General features: G+C 35.5%; 2 protein-coding genes across 2 annotated transcripts; both read right to left on the reverse strand.

Annotated features, from left to right (window-relative positions):
• Positions 1–573: 573 nt before the first annotated feature.
• On the reverse strand, positions 574–12,571 carry LOC140871252 (phospholipid-transporting ATPase 3). The gene is made up of 27 exons (XM_073273673.1): positions 11,989–12,571; positions 11,271–11,336; positions 10,491–10,552; positions 9,759–9,840; positions 9,537–9,647; positions 8,388–8,465; positions 8,166–8,262; positions 7,814–7,920; positions 7,392–7,457; positions 6,966–7,087; positions 6,776–6,857; positions 6,590–6,667; positions 6,389–6,505; positions 6,039–6,185; positions 5,858–5,962; positions 5,046–5,188; positions 4,843–4,944; positions 4,694–4,757; positions 4,394–4,606; positions 3,821–3,986; positions 3,662–3,741; positions 3,343–3,582; positions 2,181–2,402; positions 1,938–2,105; positions 1,428–1,787; positions 1,241–1,347; positions 574–1,145 (listed from the first exon to the last, which is right to left on the reverse strand). The coding sequence occupies exons 1-27, from the start codon at positions 12,160–12,162 to the stop codon at positions 839–841; spliced, it is 3,666 nt and encodes a 1,221-aa protein (XP_073129774.1). The 5' UTR covers positions 12,163–12,571; the 3' UTR covers positions 574–838.
• A 596-nt stretch (positions 12,572–13,167) lies between these two features.
• On the reverse strand, positions 13,168–16,080 carry LOC140872071 (transcription factor BHLH094-like). The gene is made up of 6 exons (XM_073274802.1): positions 15,635–16,080; positions 15,035–15,238; positions 14,657–14,722; positions 13,975–14,043; positions 13,778–13,846; positions 13,168–13,624 (listed from the first exon to the last, which is right to left on the reverse strand). Exons 1-6 carry the CDS (start codon positions 15,869–15,871, stop codon positions 13,496–13,498), a joined length of 774 nt encoding a protein of 257 aa, XP_073130903.1. The 5' UTR covers positions 15,872–16,080; the 3' UTR covers positions 13,168–13,495.
• Positions 16,081–17,520: the final 1,440 nt, after the last annotated feature.

The following is a 17,520-nucleotide window of genomic DNA, read 5'->3' on the forward strand; positions in this document are numbered from 1 at the left end:
AAACGTAATTCAACCCCAAAAACTAATTTAGAGGAAATGATTGTTCAATTCTATATACAAAACTCCCAAGAACTTTATTCAACCTATATGAAACAACTAACATTAGACTTACAATTATTTACGTTGACCCATATTTATGTGCAAAAGTATATGTTTAAGGTTGCAGTACACAATTTTATCTTTTAATTTTAATCTTTTAACCCATCATCAAACTTATAAATATATATTTCAGAATTTATATTTTTTATGCTAATTTTGTAATGTCAACATCATATATTACACTGTTCAATGGTTTAAAGAGTATCGATATTTGCCAATCTATGATAGCTAGTTAATTTTAGGATAATACAATTTTTTATTCGAAAAAACAATCAAGTTGAAAATCAATAACCGAATCAAACCAAATAAGGTTTCATTTTTAATTATTAACGGATTGATTTTATCAACTTCTTCGCAAAATCGGACTGATAAGATTCAATTTTTTATTTTTATTTTTTTGTAATAAAAAATCGAATCAACAGGCATATGATCACCCATAGTATATAGTACGGCCAACAAGGCTCCTTTCACAGATAAAAGAATGAACAATGTCACTCAAGTGATACTTAATAAACCCTCATCTAATAATCTAATTATACAAATAAAAGAGAAGCCAATTCGTACATCCTATAACTAATCAACATTTAATCTAGAGGGTCTACGTGAAATTGATTTTTTTTTCCTACAAAACGAATCATTACTGCATTATAAGATATAATCACAGTTGATTCTGCCGATGCTATATTAACAATACAGGGATACAAAAAACACACAAAACTTTGTACAAACATGTATATTCTCAATTGTTTCGTGTTGCCTTGGGTCGGGACTTCATGCTCGCTCTCCGAGCCACATCCCATGCCTTCTGTGGCACAAAAACTCCTGCCTGTGATGCGAAAAAAGACTCATAACCTGGTGAATCGAAAGCAAAGCCAGTGTGCTTCGACTTCTGACCAGGGAGTTGCATCAGAGCATAGCTACGTGCCTCATCTTGAGTGAGATTGTCATTTCCTATTTCGAGTAATCCTATCCTACTACCATCAGACTCATTCCTGTGAATTTCTTGGACGATTTGATAATCGTAAGGAAAGAACCATCTTTGAGCCCTGAAGTAAGGTTAGCCACAGAAGAGTTGAGAGTAAATAACCTATGAAAATAATAATGCTCCAAAGCTGCAAGTTCTTGTAAAAGTAAAACTTACCCCATGTAAACAAAGTCGCAAAATAGTGCAGCGATAGGAACGAGAATCAGAGTGAGGTAGAAATATATGGTACTCATTAGGACATAAATCACAAAATAGATATTCTCCTGCGGTAATTAACAAAATTTGAAAAGGAGTTAGTAACAAGTACGTAACAAGTGGCTGAAATAATAGTGAGAGATCATACTTGTGCTTTAGGTAAGACGACACCCGAGTAAATGAAGACAAAAATGAACCAAGCTAATATGCTTCCTCCAACACTTATGTGGTGCCATCTAGTAATCGTGTTACACATCATGAGGAGGCGCAAGTTGACAGTCACAACAACACAAGTAAATGCCATTGTGCTGACATCCCACAAGCCAAACATCTTGCCAGCTGAATTCATAGCACGATCACTTGAAGCAACGACGAAGTAGTAGAAAACTAGTGATTGATAGATTGCGAAAAAGGCCCATGTTGCCACAACCCTCCATTTGAAGAAAGTATTCCTTATTCCTTCCTTGTATAACTCAGGATATTTCTTGGATAGAGAACAATTAACATCCTGAAAGAAGCGACTAACAAAAATTGTGAAACCAGCAAAAAGGCAAAAAATATTATGCAACAGAAGGCTCGTGCTTGTTCTCAATACAAAAATTTGAGCTTATGTAATAATCAAACAGGCACACAATAATAAATCTGTGCATTTCAGTACCTTATCGAAAAGTCCAAGAATGATCACAGGTAGGGCAGTGAATATCACGTTGTACAGAGATTGAAACCAATCATCATAAAACCTCTGGCCAGAAAATCCAGTCCGGAAAGTAAACCAAAATTGAGTGAAAGTAAACATCAGGTTCTTGTAGAAGAAGTAAGTCACAACCTGTGAAAAAATTAGGAGCTGTCAACGATAGAACTTGGAACAGCAGAACTGGCATAAAACTGTAGAGTGCCGAACCTTGCATATTCTGAGATATGACCACCGCCCATGGACAAGGAGTAATTCTGTGAGGAAGCGAAACTGTGCAATGGCAAAATCACTTGCCATCACTGCTTGCATCCCCTCCTGCCCACTTATTCCAACACCAACATGAGCTGCTTGAATCATGCTAACATCGTTAGCACCATCACCAATACTAAGGGTAATCTTCTTTGCACCCTTCTTAACTAAACTTGTCACCTAAAAGCAGAAAAAAAAAATGATAAGTCAGCCCGTCAAATTATGAAGCACTTCACAAAATCGAGCAGCTTCTGTGATAACAATGCCGCGATGATGTTTTGATCATGACAATGACCTAAAGATTCTTTGCAATAGCATTCATTTGCTAGTTCATTAATGACATGAATCAACAATTCATTGACTATATATCCATTAATTTCTTCATGGGCTCATGGCTTCATTTGATGACAGTTTTCCATGTGCAACTGCAAATGCATTGGTAAAGAGAAAATGTTATCTTGTTCTTGCCATCTTCATTATAGGCTATCTAGCTATCTAAAGACAAAAGAGACACCAAATGATTCAATCAGAAAACAACATAAACTTCGACAGACTATGCAAATTCCATATTCTGCTGTAAAGATGCTCAATAGTCCAAAGCAGATACAGAAAAAGAAATCGCGTTGCTATGCTCCCATGTCCTGGGTAACTTCCAGGGAAAAGGTTATTTTGCAAGAGAAGCCAAACACCAAACTGCAAAGCGACCAGTTTAGCTGAGGATGCCACTAATTTATAAAGGATGATGCAGGATGGAAGATGCATGAAGCAACTGCAAAATGCACTTAACCAGAATCTTTTCTATCTCAGATATACATGGAATGAGCAACTTGTCTAAACTTTTGAGACAATTTCTGGGCACCAAAATGACGGTAACATTGATATCATTTATTTTCAGAAAGTTCTAGATTCCTATTCAGAACAGTAAATATAAACTATTCAGCTGTCATGATGACTGCAGATGATAGCAATCAAATTTCAGAACTACTGACAAAATTATTTTATCAAAGGGTTGTAGAGATAGCATACTCTAAGTCAGCATATATAGATGTAAAACTATCATTTATCTAACTTTATAACAGTAGAAATAAAAGCAGATCACAATGATATTTAGAAACTTTACCTGTGCCTTTTGAAGTGGAGAAACTCGGCAGCAAACTACAGCACTGCAATTTAAGCTCAAATTAAGTAGCAGTCCTCGCAAACTAGGGTCCAATGCATACATCAAACACTTTCCATCAATCACAAGTGCCAATTTTGATCCAGGTGCAGAAAGAAGATACTGTTGAGCTTCTTCATGATATCTTCTTAGGTCATTTTTCACTGTGTCTTTTATAACACGAGCAAGTTCAACTTGATCACCCTGATAAAATATTCAGGAATTGGAGGTTAAAATGAGTTCTGTTTTTTTAATGGGAAAACAATGCCAGTGTGTTATTTACCGTGTCCTCAATTTCTCTGATAGCATCAGTTTCTGAGCTTATTATAAATTGCTTCATGCTATTATTCATTAACTTGCACGCTGCGAGAAATGAAGCAGAGACAAAAGAAATTACACCAGTTATCAAGTGCAAACAAAATGAAATCATTGACTTTCTTACCGTAAGCAATATTTATTGCTGTCTCCAACTTGTCTCCGGTTAGCACCCATATTTTAATTCCAGCTCGTGAGAGCGTCTCTATGCAAGCTGGCACTCCCTCTTGAAGCTTGTCTTCAATTGCCGTACATCCAATCAAAACAAGCTCCTTCTCTATTTGTTCAGCAACCTGAAACAGTTTTTATCCATTATAGCAGAAGTCTAAGATTTTGTAATTATTATTGGCAAAGCACACAGACAAGAGTTATGACATGGATAAAAGAACAATACAAGGCTTTCTATAACCTAAAAAACAAATTAGAACCCTATACAAAGAGATTAAAATCAGAGTAGTGCATGTTCAACATATACCGGATAACAGAAGATCAAGTGACACAAAAGGTCTAAATTCCAAATAAACTTCGAGTATGTACATTGCATATTACTATGAACATGAAATTAATCGTTTAAATTCATCAGATGTCATGCCTGCAGGGTTGCCCTATAAACAGATTTAAAAAAAAAGAGTATGCTGAGTATACTCATGAAAAAAACATGCATGAAAGTGCTACATAAACATAGCTGTCAGATGCACACCTCATCCAATTTCTTCTCTCTATCCCGGAGAGCTGATTTTGCCTGAATGTATTTCTCATTCCAACTTTCATACACGTCAGAATTCAAATCTCTATAAGCCAGGCAGAGTGTACGCAATCCAGCAGCTCCGAATTGCTCCAAGTGCTCCCTGGTTGTTCTCCTCAAATCATTGTCTCCAATGGCCAATCTTTCATATATTACTGTATCTGCACCCTGTAATAAGGATAAATAAAAGGAAGCTAAAATTTAAGTCTAGGAGTAAATTTTAACTAATGAACGTATACAGCTTTATTCCGTAACCTTGCAGTAGAGTACAAGTCTACCATCTGAATAGCGGCATATGACAGACTGGCGCTTCCTTGTACTAAAACATCAAAAAGATTATTGAGTCTTAACTCGAAGTTCCATTGATCAGGTTCAAAATAAGCATGCGAATAAGAATGTATTACCTGTTGAACTCAAGGACATTCAAAATTTCATATGGAACATCCTGAACCTTTCCCATCTTATCAACATGTGACTCACGAACATAAATTGTTGTTGGTGAACGCCTGAAGTTAAGACATTAAAAAGTTTCAGTACACGCTTTCCAAAATAAATAAAAATATAGTTTCACCACAAGCAATTATTATCTACACGTAAAACCACATACTTGAAGAAAAAGAAGCCAAAGTTCTTCGCTGCCGTAACCAAAGCAGCCTCATCAGGAGATGCAGCTTGATATCGAATCTTTTCAGGAGATTCATCGCCTTCAGGAAGCACAGTATGACATATTGCAAGGCACCTGAAAAATTCCTACACGAGAGGAACACATTTTCTCAAGGACGAAATTATCATCAACCAGGACAAGAATAACGAGAAATTATTGATTGATTCTACGTAGGAGCTATCCAAGGGGTCTCAAACAAAAGTCACAAAAGGCACACCTGGTAAACCAAAAAAGAAGTGAAAGAAAAGAAATTGACAAATTAACTGTTTTTCGTACCATGAAAGAAGGTTGGGCATGCAGCACTAATGAAATAAACGGCCCAAATTTTCAATCCTATAATGTTGTCTCAATACTAAATCCATGTTAAATGTAAAGCTAAACAAAGGTAGACATACAATAACGAAAACCGAATGCTCAACATTGCCGTCTTCTTGCTGTTTAAACGAAAAAAATTATTCAAAAATAACCCAAAAAAAGTTTCCATTGCCATGGCTACTTGACTAAATAGACCGATGAAGTCAATGACAGGATTTATGAGAACAAAGAAATTTTCAAAGCTTGACAACAAGATCAAATGACCACAGGGAAATGAAAACATCTGATAGAATTGGTGTATATTAGTCTCGTCCACAAGACGTTAGACTAACAGTCAAGCAGCGCCATGGGACATATAGCACATAAGAAAGAGAAATAGAATATAATACTGGTTTACATTTGGGACAGTTTTGTAAATTGCTATCAATTAAATAACCTACTTTGCAAGACTCTGGATTAGGTTCATTCTTCCAAGCACCACGCATAAGTCGGGCATCATCAAAGTTGAATCCCTTTTCGTGTGCTGAATTTGAAGGTCTCTCAACCTGAAAATCAAAGACCTCAGTAGAACACATGTTAAGATTTATAGGAATCTCTTTATTTTGGGGCAGAAATATTTACCTCAACTTTTACTCCAGTCCTTTGAGCTGTTCCCAATTCAATTTCGCTGACGCCAGAACCATATACCTCTCCAGCAATTGAACATTTGAAAAACTCCATTAAGTTTCTTGTCAGGGTTCCGGTTTTGTCAGAGAATATATACTCCACCTGTCACAATATTTGCAAAGAGAATCCACTTGTGACAAATAAGACATCAACAAGCAACAAAATCTAAGTGATCAAATATTCACTAGAACATGTATCCCTGAACTAGATGGCATATTCAGATATTACAGCATGCAAAAAAAATGAAAATTATTACGCCACCAACCAAAATGTTAAAAAGAAGGGGAAACAATGCAAAACTCTACCTGCCCAAGTTCTTCATTCAAATTGGATGTTCGTGCCAAAGCGGGGGTATTGCTCTCAGCGTGGTACATGTGTAAGTCGTTGTTAATAAATTGAGTGGACTGAATAAATTTAATCATCTGATATAAACAAAAGCTTGTCGGTGAATTATGACAACATAAACTCAGTGAAATCAGAAGATAACAGATCGCCGTGAAATCTACCTCAACAGAAACATACAGAGAGATAGGAATGATTGGTGAATAGAGAGTTATGAGGGTAAAAAATGTCAACACAGCAACCTATAGAACATTAAAAAGAAAAGGTGAGTCAGAGGAAGAAGTTGAAACTGAACGCATTAACTAATACCATAAACACGATCATGAAAGAAAGGTGATCCCACTCTTTACCACAAATTTATTGCCAGGATCAAACTGTTTCTCTGAACTGTCAAACCGCAAATAGTAGTACTTCTGATTTATGAACACACCACTACAAAATTACGAAAATAATTCAGTATAGCATTGAACTTCAAAGAAATGAATACAGACTGAGTTACAGAAATTTTAAGAGTGAAACATGATAGACAACAGGTCAAACCTGCCTATAGCACCCAAAAGACACATGCAGAAGAGAACACTAAACAGTGTTAGTATAAGTTTGTCAAGTTTCTTCTCTAGCGTGCTTCTTTTGGAAGGAATTTTCATGGAGTTCATCATAACCTGCATTTGCACCAAAGACACCACTGAAATGCAGAAACAAGTGACTGGTAGAATAGGAAAATGAGCCTCAAAGATGATAATTAGATACGAAAATACATAAAAATTGAGACATGACATATGGCACTTGATTATTCATCAATTGGAATGAAAAATTATCAAAAATCAGCAACTAAACGAAACCCTCCAATGATGAGAGTAACAAATGGCTAATATATACATCCTTCACCAGGAAACCGTCAGAATACTCAACTAGAAAAATAAAAACGAAATAATGGACAAGACTTGAATAAAGTAAGAAATGTACCTTTGTCTCATGCCCTGTAAAAATAACTGTACCAACAATATACTCGGTGTTCCTCAAGTTACAGCCCTGAAACATGCAAAGATAGATTAAACTTAAACATACTGCAACTAAGTAGAAAGTAGCAAGCAATTAACAGAATAGAAACTGAAAATTATAATTGGTATTTTCTAGGAATTGTTCCCAATTTCAATCCATATTAAGACAAATCAAGTGTTATCAATCATCGGACTCTCGTAAAAAAATAATGCAATAAGAGAATGCAGCTAGCAACTTTATCAGATTTGTAGAAACATAATTCTTTTTATATACATTCGAACCACTGTTGGTCATATTTCTCTTTATCGAGAAATTGATTCAACTCAAAACCTACTGAAACATGAATCAAATGAAAACAGATGATGCCAAAAATGGTCATGCCATACCCGTAACAGAAGTTGATTTGGACTGAGCGGCAAGGTTTGTTTGTCAAGGATCAAGTTGCCAGTAAAGGTGTACAACGAATTGTTTGGTTGCTCACATTGTACCTCACCTGCATTTAACAGACACATTTCATCAATATATAAACATGCAACAAGATTTTTAGGCAGTGGGTTACAATCACATTGATGCACATCATTCCCACAATGAAGACTATTTACAAAGCATCACAAATCAACGAGGTTGCATTTGAAAACAAAATAGTCATTCAGAAATTTTTCGGTCCACAATATGGCAGATGACATGACATTTATGTGTGTTATCACATGTTGTATCCTTATACTGAAAGTAAAGTACCTTTAAACTCAGCCACTTTCTCCGGTGTCACATAGTCCCAAGTCTTTTCTAATGCTTTCCTTATCTTCAAGTTAGTTTCTCCATCGAGATTTGCAGTCTGTAAAACAACCAAATATAGCTGATAATTGATGTGGATTCGTGGAAAGAGTAAAGATAAATATTTTTGTTCTATTCCAAAAAGAGAAGAAACAGTACACCACCACGAACACAAAGAGAGCAAACCTCAATGTAGCAGACACCATCGGGGTTTGTGCTAGCAAGGAACAATAGATCAGCTGGGAAAAATCCATCTTGTTTCACCTTCAACCAGAAAAACGGTCTAACTTTCAGGTAAATTCAATGAAAAATAGTTCATCCGAGTGGATTAAAAATTATCATCACTAGGTTTGATTTCATTCCATAGAGAATTTAAAGGTCATGAACATTTATCAACCAACTGAACTATTCAGAGTAAGAAGCAACAGTCAAGACTCAAGGAGACATAATTCATAATTGTGATTGGCAGCCGATACAAAAAAACATTATCTTCAATCAAATTTGAGATGTGTCATCTATTGACTGCAGGTCGAATGAAATTAGCCATCAGAGCGCAAGGATACGCTTAGATTCATTTCCAGAAATATTCTATCTCTGAAAATAAAACAATAATAACTATTTTCACTTTTTATTCCAAAATTGTAAATTCATCCCATTTTCACAACTATCAGCATGGTCATTACTTTAATTCAACTTTTTTATCACTCATAAAAAAGTCATGAGTATTATATTACACCATATTCCTCGTTTAGAAACACCATACACTGTTAAGAAAACTAGAAAACCAAATGTACCACCAAATTCAGCAATATGATTTCCAAAATCACATTTCCAAAAACCTTATTCCAAAATGCCAAAAATGAAACCCCAAGTACAAATATATATGTTTTACCGTACCCATGAGTAAAGCTCTCATAATCTAAACCTCTCAAGATAGTTAAGCAAACTCGTACACACAAACATTGTGTTGACTAGTTTTCAAGATCCCTAAAAGTTTTTAGGGCTATAATAGTGATACAGTAGTGATTAACCAAATATTTGACCTGGTGTGTAATCAAATGCACTAACAGTTCCCCACCAGAAACCCCCCTTCAAATTATCTAAATATTGCTGCTAACTTAAGGCCCCAGTGCATCATAATCTCCTGCAGAGACATAGCGCAATAACTTATGTATTTCTACTATCGAACATGAGCAGCCCAGACATTGCTACCTACATACTACCAACAGCAGAGAAAAGAAAATACGAAGCTACTTAAAACATCAGAACCCAAATGATTTAGCACAAACAGTTAATACAGGGTATAAGGAAGGGAGATAAATAAGTTAACCTTACCTTGACTATGTCTCCAACCTGCAGCTTCTTCCAAGGGATGGATACCCATTTCTGATCTTGCAACACTTCGATGCTGGAATTATTGATTGCCATATCATTTTGGAAACGTTTCTGCCATGCATAAATGGAAAAAAAATAGAAGCGGGAAGAGGCATGGAGAACCTTCAGAACAAGATGTATATATTGTAAAACACCAAAGAGATAAAATGATATGATTCTCACCCAGTCCTCCCACGCTTCTTTGATGAGAGATACAAGAAGCACCAAGGTGAGTGGAAGCACGTTTGTTATAGGACTCACAGGACTGCATGAAAACAAAGGTTCCTCATAAATGTTGCATTTAACAACCATGGAAGTCATTGTTAAGATAAACTTCTTGCTTCAAATGATCTTATGCAGCAACTTTTCACACAGGTCAATCAACAAGAAAACTAATGCACATAACTAGGAAAACAACTGAGAACCTAGAATTGCACAAAGAAGGCAATACAAGTAAAGGTATTTTAGACAATAACCAGAATGCACAGCATAGTTTTTTAAACATAACATGTGCGTAGACAAGCTCTCTCCTCTTCAGCTGAAACAACAAATTAACAGAACCTTTTCAGACACATAGAGCAAAATGTTGTATTGACACATATTACAACATCATTATATTGGCAATCACCATCCACATCCATGCAACAGAAAATCCAACAAACTTGAAGAGAATACACATTTTTTAGCTATATCACATCTCAGATTAACCAGTTATCTCTACACAAATGCCAAAAAAGTGCTAGATTGGCCTCACCAGCCTCTCCACGAATTGTTGCATTCTATATAGCAAAAAATCAGTATATGGAGATCTAAACATTCCTCAATTCAGTCAATTGTGATGCCAAAAATACTCAAATTGTTTATATCATCTTTTATGGAACTTTTGGTGATCTAAACTGTATTACAGGAACATACCTGACTGGAGTGCATGACAATATTGATATCATGAGAAAGTAGAGATTAGCCACCCGTCTGAACTGTCAGCATAAATTAAACAAGAGGAAACAGGTATTACAAACTAAATCACCAGGAAAATGAGGTCTCATATTTCTTTTTTGCTAAGCAGGTCACTAGATGAAGGATTAAAAAAAAAACTTCATTCTAAACAGTCAGCAACTATGTCAACATAAATTCTTATCTAGCAGATGCCGAGCTTAGAATTCAATTTCATTACATAGAATGGTAAAAATTTATTTATTTATAGATTTTACATTGTCATCTATAAGTAGAAATTATAAGGCTCCAAAATGTTCTATATGCACTATTCTCTACAACAAATGCAGTTAACTGATAAGTCAACCTTCTACACGTATCTCAAATTTAGCTAGTCTTTTTACCTGTTTCCCTGGATGGCAGCTAAAAATAGATCAATTGAACCAATATTTCATTCCACCAAGGGACCTCATCTCCAGAATTGTTTAAAAAAACTAAGTCGGATTGAAAAATACTGTTCAAGAGAAAAATGTGAGCCCAACGGATTTAGTGCAACTGCAGTCCTAATGCCAAGTTTGTGGATTGATTTTAAATCCTTCTGAAACCAATATACAGGTAAACGAATAAATTAAGTATTGAGGACAAAGTCATTTCAAGGTTGCACATCATTGTGAAGCAGATAAATGCTAACTGGTATTCATGACAAACTCTAACGTTCTATAACAAGTTACTCTTTTGAAAAATAGTGCAACATTATATTACCTGCTCAAAAAGTCCCTTTGGTAAAAATGTAAAGACATCATACTTCGTAGTAGACACAGAATTTCCCTGAAAATCAATTATGGAACTAATCAGATCTAATTACAGAAATTATTCACACCAGATTGGATCATTGGAGACAATATCAGGATTAACAAGGCGAACAGGTTCCCTAGAGCCTCAGGATGCAAGGTAAAATCTGTTCATCATCAAAGCAACATGTGCTAAAACATGAAAATTCAAAATCTAATAGGGCGAAGAAAATTATATCACATAGATTTACAAACTATCAAACATTAATATAAGAAAATAAGAAACATATATATTTGCCAATGTATAAGCAAATATGAATATTATTACGTTGCATTCTCCTTGGATTCGCCTGCATTATAAGAATCACAACTTATATATACACAGAGAATGTGTGCCCTCTGCCTCAAACTCTGATGCATAGCTCATGTGTCCGTCTCGAATGTGATATGCTCATTAGTATACATCTAAAATTTGAATATAACGGATCAAACTCCAGCTAAAGCTCAAAATAATAGTTCATTCATTATTCAAGTTTCTGGGTTTGTGCGATGCGATTGGCACCCATAAAAATGAACTCACCTACGCATTGTTGACTACAGAAAGTTCACACACACACACATATATATATAGAAATAAATCAAGAGCAGGTGATGAAATAAAAACAAGTAAACAATCCTGCAACTATAACCTTGAATTGAACGAGGGTATTTGCATCACGATCGTTGCAGAAAACCATTCTATGACCTGGCGCCTGCGGCTGAACCTTGCCAAGGCGAACCGTACGAGACGACGAGACACCGTTCGCCGTCGGAGAGCCGTCCCCCCCGCCGCCGCCCAATCTAGATCCCCTCCATCCGGCCATTTTCTCTCCCTACAGTTGGTCCGATCGAACCGGACTGAGGTGCATAAACCCCTAAATACTTACGAAAGATAGGGAAGGGATTGGAATAAACATAAATATCTGAAATTTAGCGACGAAGAATACAAACGAAAATTGTAGCAGTTGTCGATGGTTGAATTGTGCAATGCGAATGAGGGGAGGGAGGAGAGGGGGTTTGATTATACAAGAAAATTTAATTTAATCCGCGTAAAACAAATTTAAGATTCAACCACGCGAAGATCGGCGCGTGTTGGAAAACGGTTTAATGAGATGGAGATGGTTTTTGGCCGAGGTTAGCTATGCGTGGTTTGAACGCGGAAGAAGTGAGGGTGGGCTAATGACAGGGAAATGATTGTCAGTGATGGATCTCCGGGAAGGAACGACGTCGTTATTTTCTGGTTAGAAAATTTTGAAATATTCAGGGTGGCGATGTTTGACTTGGCAGTTGATAGAATAATTCCTCTCATATATATGTTGGCTTAATTCCAACTAGCTCCTTTGATCATATTTATTTTTACCCTCCTATTATTTTATCTCCTGCAATTATAGGTAAAAATAATAATAACAATAATAACTCTTTTCTATTGTTAGTTGTACACATTTTAACAAAACGTGATATTTCATCGGGGTCGAAAAATCTCATATAAGTACTGACGTTCATCATAAGTATTATATTGGTGAGACTAAGTTTTTTAGTACTTTTTTGGATGCAAAAACAAGTAAAATTGTGATTTCATAGCATTTCTTAATATGGGAAGTAATTTATACAAGTAAGTAATTCCATAGTTAAGACAAAATTATAGCAAACATAAATAGAAAACGAGTACTTTTTGAATTTTCTTCTCTCAATCTTCCTTTTCTAGAAAAGACAATTCAACTAAACCCCACTTTAATTTTTAAAAACCCTTTGAAAAATGAACGTTTAAATTGTGCTTCGTTTGGAAGGCTAATGAATATATGTTGATCCCATAAAGAGTATATCAATTCTATCAGATCCCTGGATGGCTGTAACGTGCAAGAAGAAATTAAGCTTGAATTGTTTCTTTTCAATGAACTCCAAGTTTCTCACTACACCAAATTGCAAACATAGTACAACAAATAAAAGCTTATAACGAGAGAAGCGTTTCACAACTCTCAAAATCAAACTATCATGGCCGCCGGGAGACTCGAGCAATCTGCTTTAACACGTAGCCATTTCACGTATAAGATAGATAGACGTGGAAACATATTCGGCTTCAAGAAACATGCATGCTGTCCGCTGCATTCTTGGTGGCGTTTTGTTTTTGTTTTTGTCTTTTTCTATTATTTGTGTTAATCATGATGGTCGTTCGAAGCCGCCACCAATCTGCATGTGTAGCCATTCTGGTGATGAATCCCTTCCGTATTCCCTTGTACCTTGAGACACGAATGCCATGCCCGGCGTTTCAAAGGCTTGCTGAGAGAACTTCACAAATTGAAAAAAATGCGATAGTCATGCTGAAGAACAGAGGCAAATTCCAACGAAGGTTGAAGCTAAATGGCATATAGGAAATTTGAAATAGCCTATAGTTCAGGAGAAAATTCAGGCAGTTGATAGCCATGCTACAAGAACACTTACATCTTTTGATGGATAGGATCCATCAATACCTACTCTCGAATTAACTGCTTCAAGCTTCATCGACAGAAACTGGGAGACAAGTGAACTATGAGTTCGTTTTTCAAGTGAGAACATTCTTAAAATAAGTTAAAATCAAAGCACCGACGCCATACATTCAAGGGACTACGCTTTGGACAGAGGGGGGAGAAACGATTTACCTCAACCTGACGTTGTAACGACTGGATATAATTAATTATCTCATCGAGCACCAGTGCTTTGCCAATTACCTGAACCAAATGAATCTTCTTATCATCTTGTCATTTCAGAAAATATGAGTGTAGTATCCGCAGTATCGACCCACAAAGAGAAAGATGGATAATAATTACTTTCAAAAATGCAAAACCACAATTTTTTGCATATCCTTGAAACGCCAATATAAGATGGAATCATGGAAAGAATCAGATAATCTGAAAACAATGCCAACTTTTACATATCTAGCTACTTCGTCTATTAAGAGCATTTGCAATGTATCTAGAACAGTCTCCGAACTTCGGAAAGTTGTTATCACTCTTATATGCGCAAATGAGTGAGAATCAAACTTGAACCCATGAAAAGACAACTATTGGTATCTTATGGTCAGATACCCATGGTAGGTATATCAATATTCAATCACTATAAATGAGCATGGAGTGGAATTATGGATATCAAAATAGATCAACAGTCGCATGCATAAGATTTCCCGAGAAGCCCGACATTCATATCAAACAGATTAATATGTCCATGTGCTACACGAATTTCAAAATCAAATGAACAAGGAAAAAAGTAACAAAATATATTTAAATGAAATGATACACGTATTCAATCAGATGACGAAAATTATCCCAAGATGTTGGAACTCACTTTATTACAACCAGGCACAAGATCTTGAAGGATTTTCATTCTCTCACTTATTTTTTCTCTTCTAGCCTGTACCAAGAGGAACCGACAGGTTAAAAATCACTCATAAAATGTACATTTACCATGTATCAACTTCATCAAAAATGGTGGAGCAGAACCTAGGTTTGAGATGCTCATAACATAATAGACTATTTTTAGGCTCTTGTTAGGTTTCAACAATCCACACAGCATAATAGACGTCTTGACTAATAGGCGTCGTCTAGCTTCTTATCCACCCTAACTTAACTAATAGTTGGTAACAATCAATAGCATAGAACTACAAAAATGGTGTTACATCTCTTAAATGTTACTACTTAAATAGAAAGGTGATGCATCCATTACCCTTTCAGCTAAACTGTGACTATCAGTAGCTTGACCTCTTCTTGCTCGGACGTGAATATAATCTTGCTTCGGTTGTTCAGCTGCTTTAACTGCACTTTTCTCCGTTGCCTTGCCTGAATTCACAACACCTTCCCTTTGAGCTTTATTTTCGCCATTCCCATTCGAAACGCCCTCTGCCTTCAACCTCTTACCATCTCCTTCATTCTGCACACCCACGCAACGAAAATAATGGGCTAATTTCATTTCAACAATTGAAGCAAGTATATCACATTACCCTGGAAGTTGCAGCTACATACATAATTAAAAATTATATATTACAATATACATCACAAATATAAATTAATATTTAATTTGTGAACTCAGAAATATTAATTATATATCGACCAAAACGTTGATTTGAACAAAATTTTGGATTCAAGCACATTTTCCAAACTACCAAGTTGAAAATGGAGAAGCTCTGCATTTATTTCAATAATTAATTCATTATTTTTTTTTATGCTCAATATAACGGCCAAGTAAATTGATTTGCTCTGGTAATGATAACTTGAACTCAGAAAAGCTTAAATTTCACTACCAAACATATAAATAAAATAATGGTACCAAATTGTCTCCCTCGCTGTTACTGGTGGAAGCACCTCCTTTGGCGCATTCATCTTCGTCGCGGCGTTTCTTCGAACTATTATGATTGGCTGGACCACGATTCGATCTCTGGTCCATCCCCGTCGGATCCATTGCCAGAGCATACGACGTCGCATTGACGTGAAAACCCGGCCAGATCTCCGAGAAATTGTAAGCACCTCCGGCCCCGTCATTCATCATTGCCCCCTGCGGATCCATCCCCGGGCCCGACGAATTCAGCGATGCTGGTGTTAGTGTTGATAGATATACATACAATAATGTTGTGTGTATAGTCGGGTGTGGGTAGGGGAACAGGAGGGTGGATCCTCCTCCTCCTTTCCGTGGAGAGGGGAGGTGCGTAGTGTACCCACTGGCGTACAATAGATTCTGAGAAGCAGAGCGAGCGAAGGAGAGAGATCTTGGGAGTAGAAAAGAAGTGACTTTTGAGTGAGCTTTTCTCGGAGTGTCCAGTGTATTAAAAGCTTCAGGTTGTGCTATTCTACGACTGGCTCATCTACACCGAGGATTTTTTTTTTTTTTTGAAAGAAAATTTGAAATAATATATTTTAAATGATATGTAATATTTGAAATGTGTTATGATTACGATAGAATTGATTAATTCAATATATGGTGTAATTGAAATTTTCTTAGATTTTGAATATCCAAACAAGTGAAGGGAGTTTGAAAATTCACTATTTCGACCGTCATCAATACAAACATAACTCTAATTTGCATTTGAATGAAATGATTTGATTTCAAAAAAAAAATTTGAATTGTGGAAAGATTGAAAAATAGCTCGAGATATGAGTATGTCTCGTGTAAGACGGTTTTATGGATATAAATCGCATATATCTAAAATAAAAAAGTAATACTTTTGACATAATAAAAGGTCGTATTTATCATGATCATGCTCAAATAAAAGATTTATGTTACAAAATTGACGTGTGAGATCGTTTTATAGTAGTTTTTGTGCGCGGATATATGTCGTTAATTTGAAATATATCACAATTATAACTATTGAAAATATTTAACTTGATGCACAATGGATTTGATATTAATACAACTACTGATTACTAAAATGAATTTGAAGAGTTGATTTATTATTGTTGTTGTTCTTGTTCTTAACATTGTCGTTGTTACTTGTTATATTAGAATTACTATATTAGCATAGCATATAAACAACTTATTTATAATTTCCAAATAAATTTTTATCATAAAATTCAAAATATGATAATATATATTATAAAGGAAAATAAACAACTAATATGTGCGTGTTTGTATGTTATGTATACATTATTGTGTATTTGTGTATGTGTATATATGGCTCCTTTACTCCATTCCCAAGTAGTGTATGGACCATTATAGGAATTGAAGTCTACCAAACTTGACCTACATGGACCACCTCCTCTGTTATGTCCGCCGTCGATGATCGGTCACCGAATTATGATGAATAACAATAACAAACGTAAAAGATAGCAAATTACATACGTACATTTATAATAATGTGTGATAAAGTTGAAACGTACGTGGCAGCTCAACAATAATAATAACCAAAAATTTTAGGAAGTTTTCAAATAATTAGCATATCGTTAAGTGTCTTGGTAATAAAATCGTGTGGTTTGTAATAATTAGATGATATCTTTAAGTCATTATCTTAAGGTTGTATCAATTAGTCCATATTCATGCTCACATGTCTACGGAAAAAATCATGGACATCGTGTAATTAAGAATAATATGAATTGTTGGATGTAACAAATATACTTGTATGATACTCAGAAAGGATAGGTCGCACACAATCACTACTAACGGCTGGAATCTCCATCTCGCACTTGTTTGTTCAATAGATTTGAAAATATATGTATTTTTTT

The sequence above is a fragment of the Henckelia pumila genome, unplaced genomic scaffold, assembly GCF_033568475.1.
Source record: "Henckelia pumila isolate YLH828 unplaced genomic scaffold, ASM3356847v2 CTG_461:::fragment_3, whole genome shotgun sequence".
NCBI classification, from domain to species: domain Eukaryota; kingdom Viridiplantae; phylum Streptophyta; class Magnoliopsida; order Lamiales; family Gesneriaceae; genus Henckelia; species Henckelia pumila.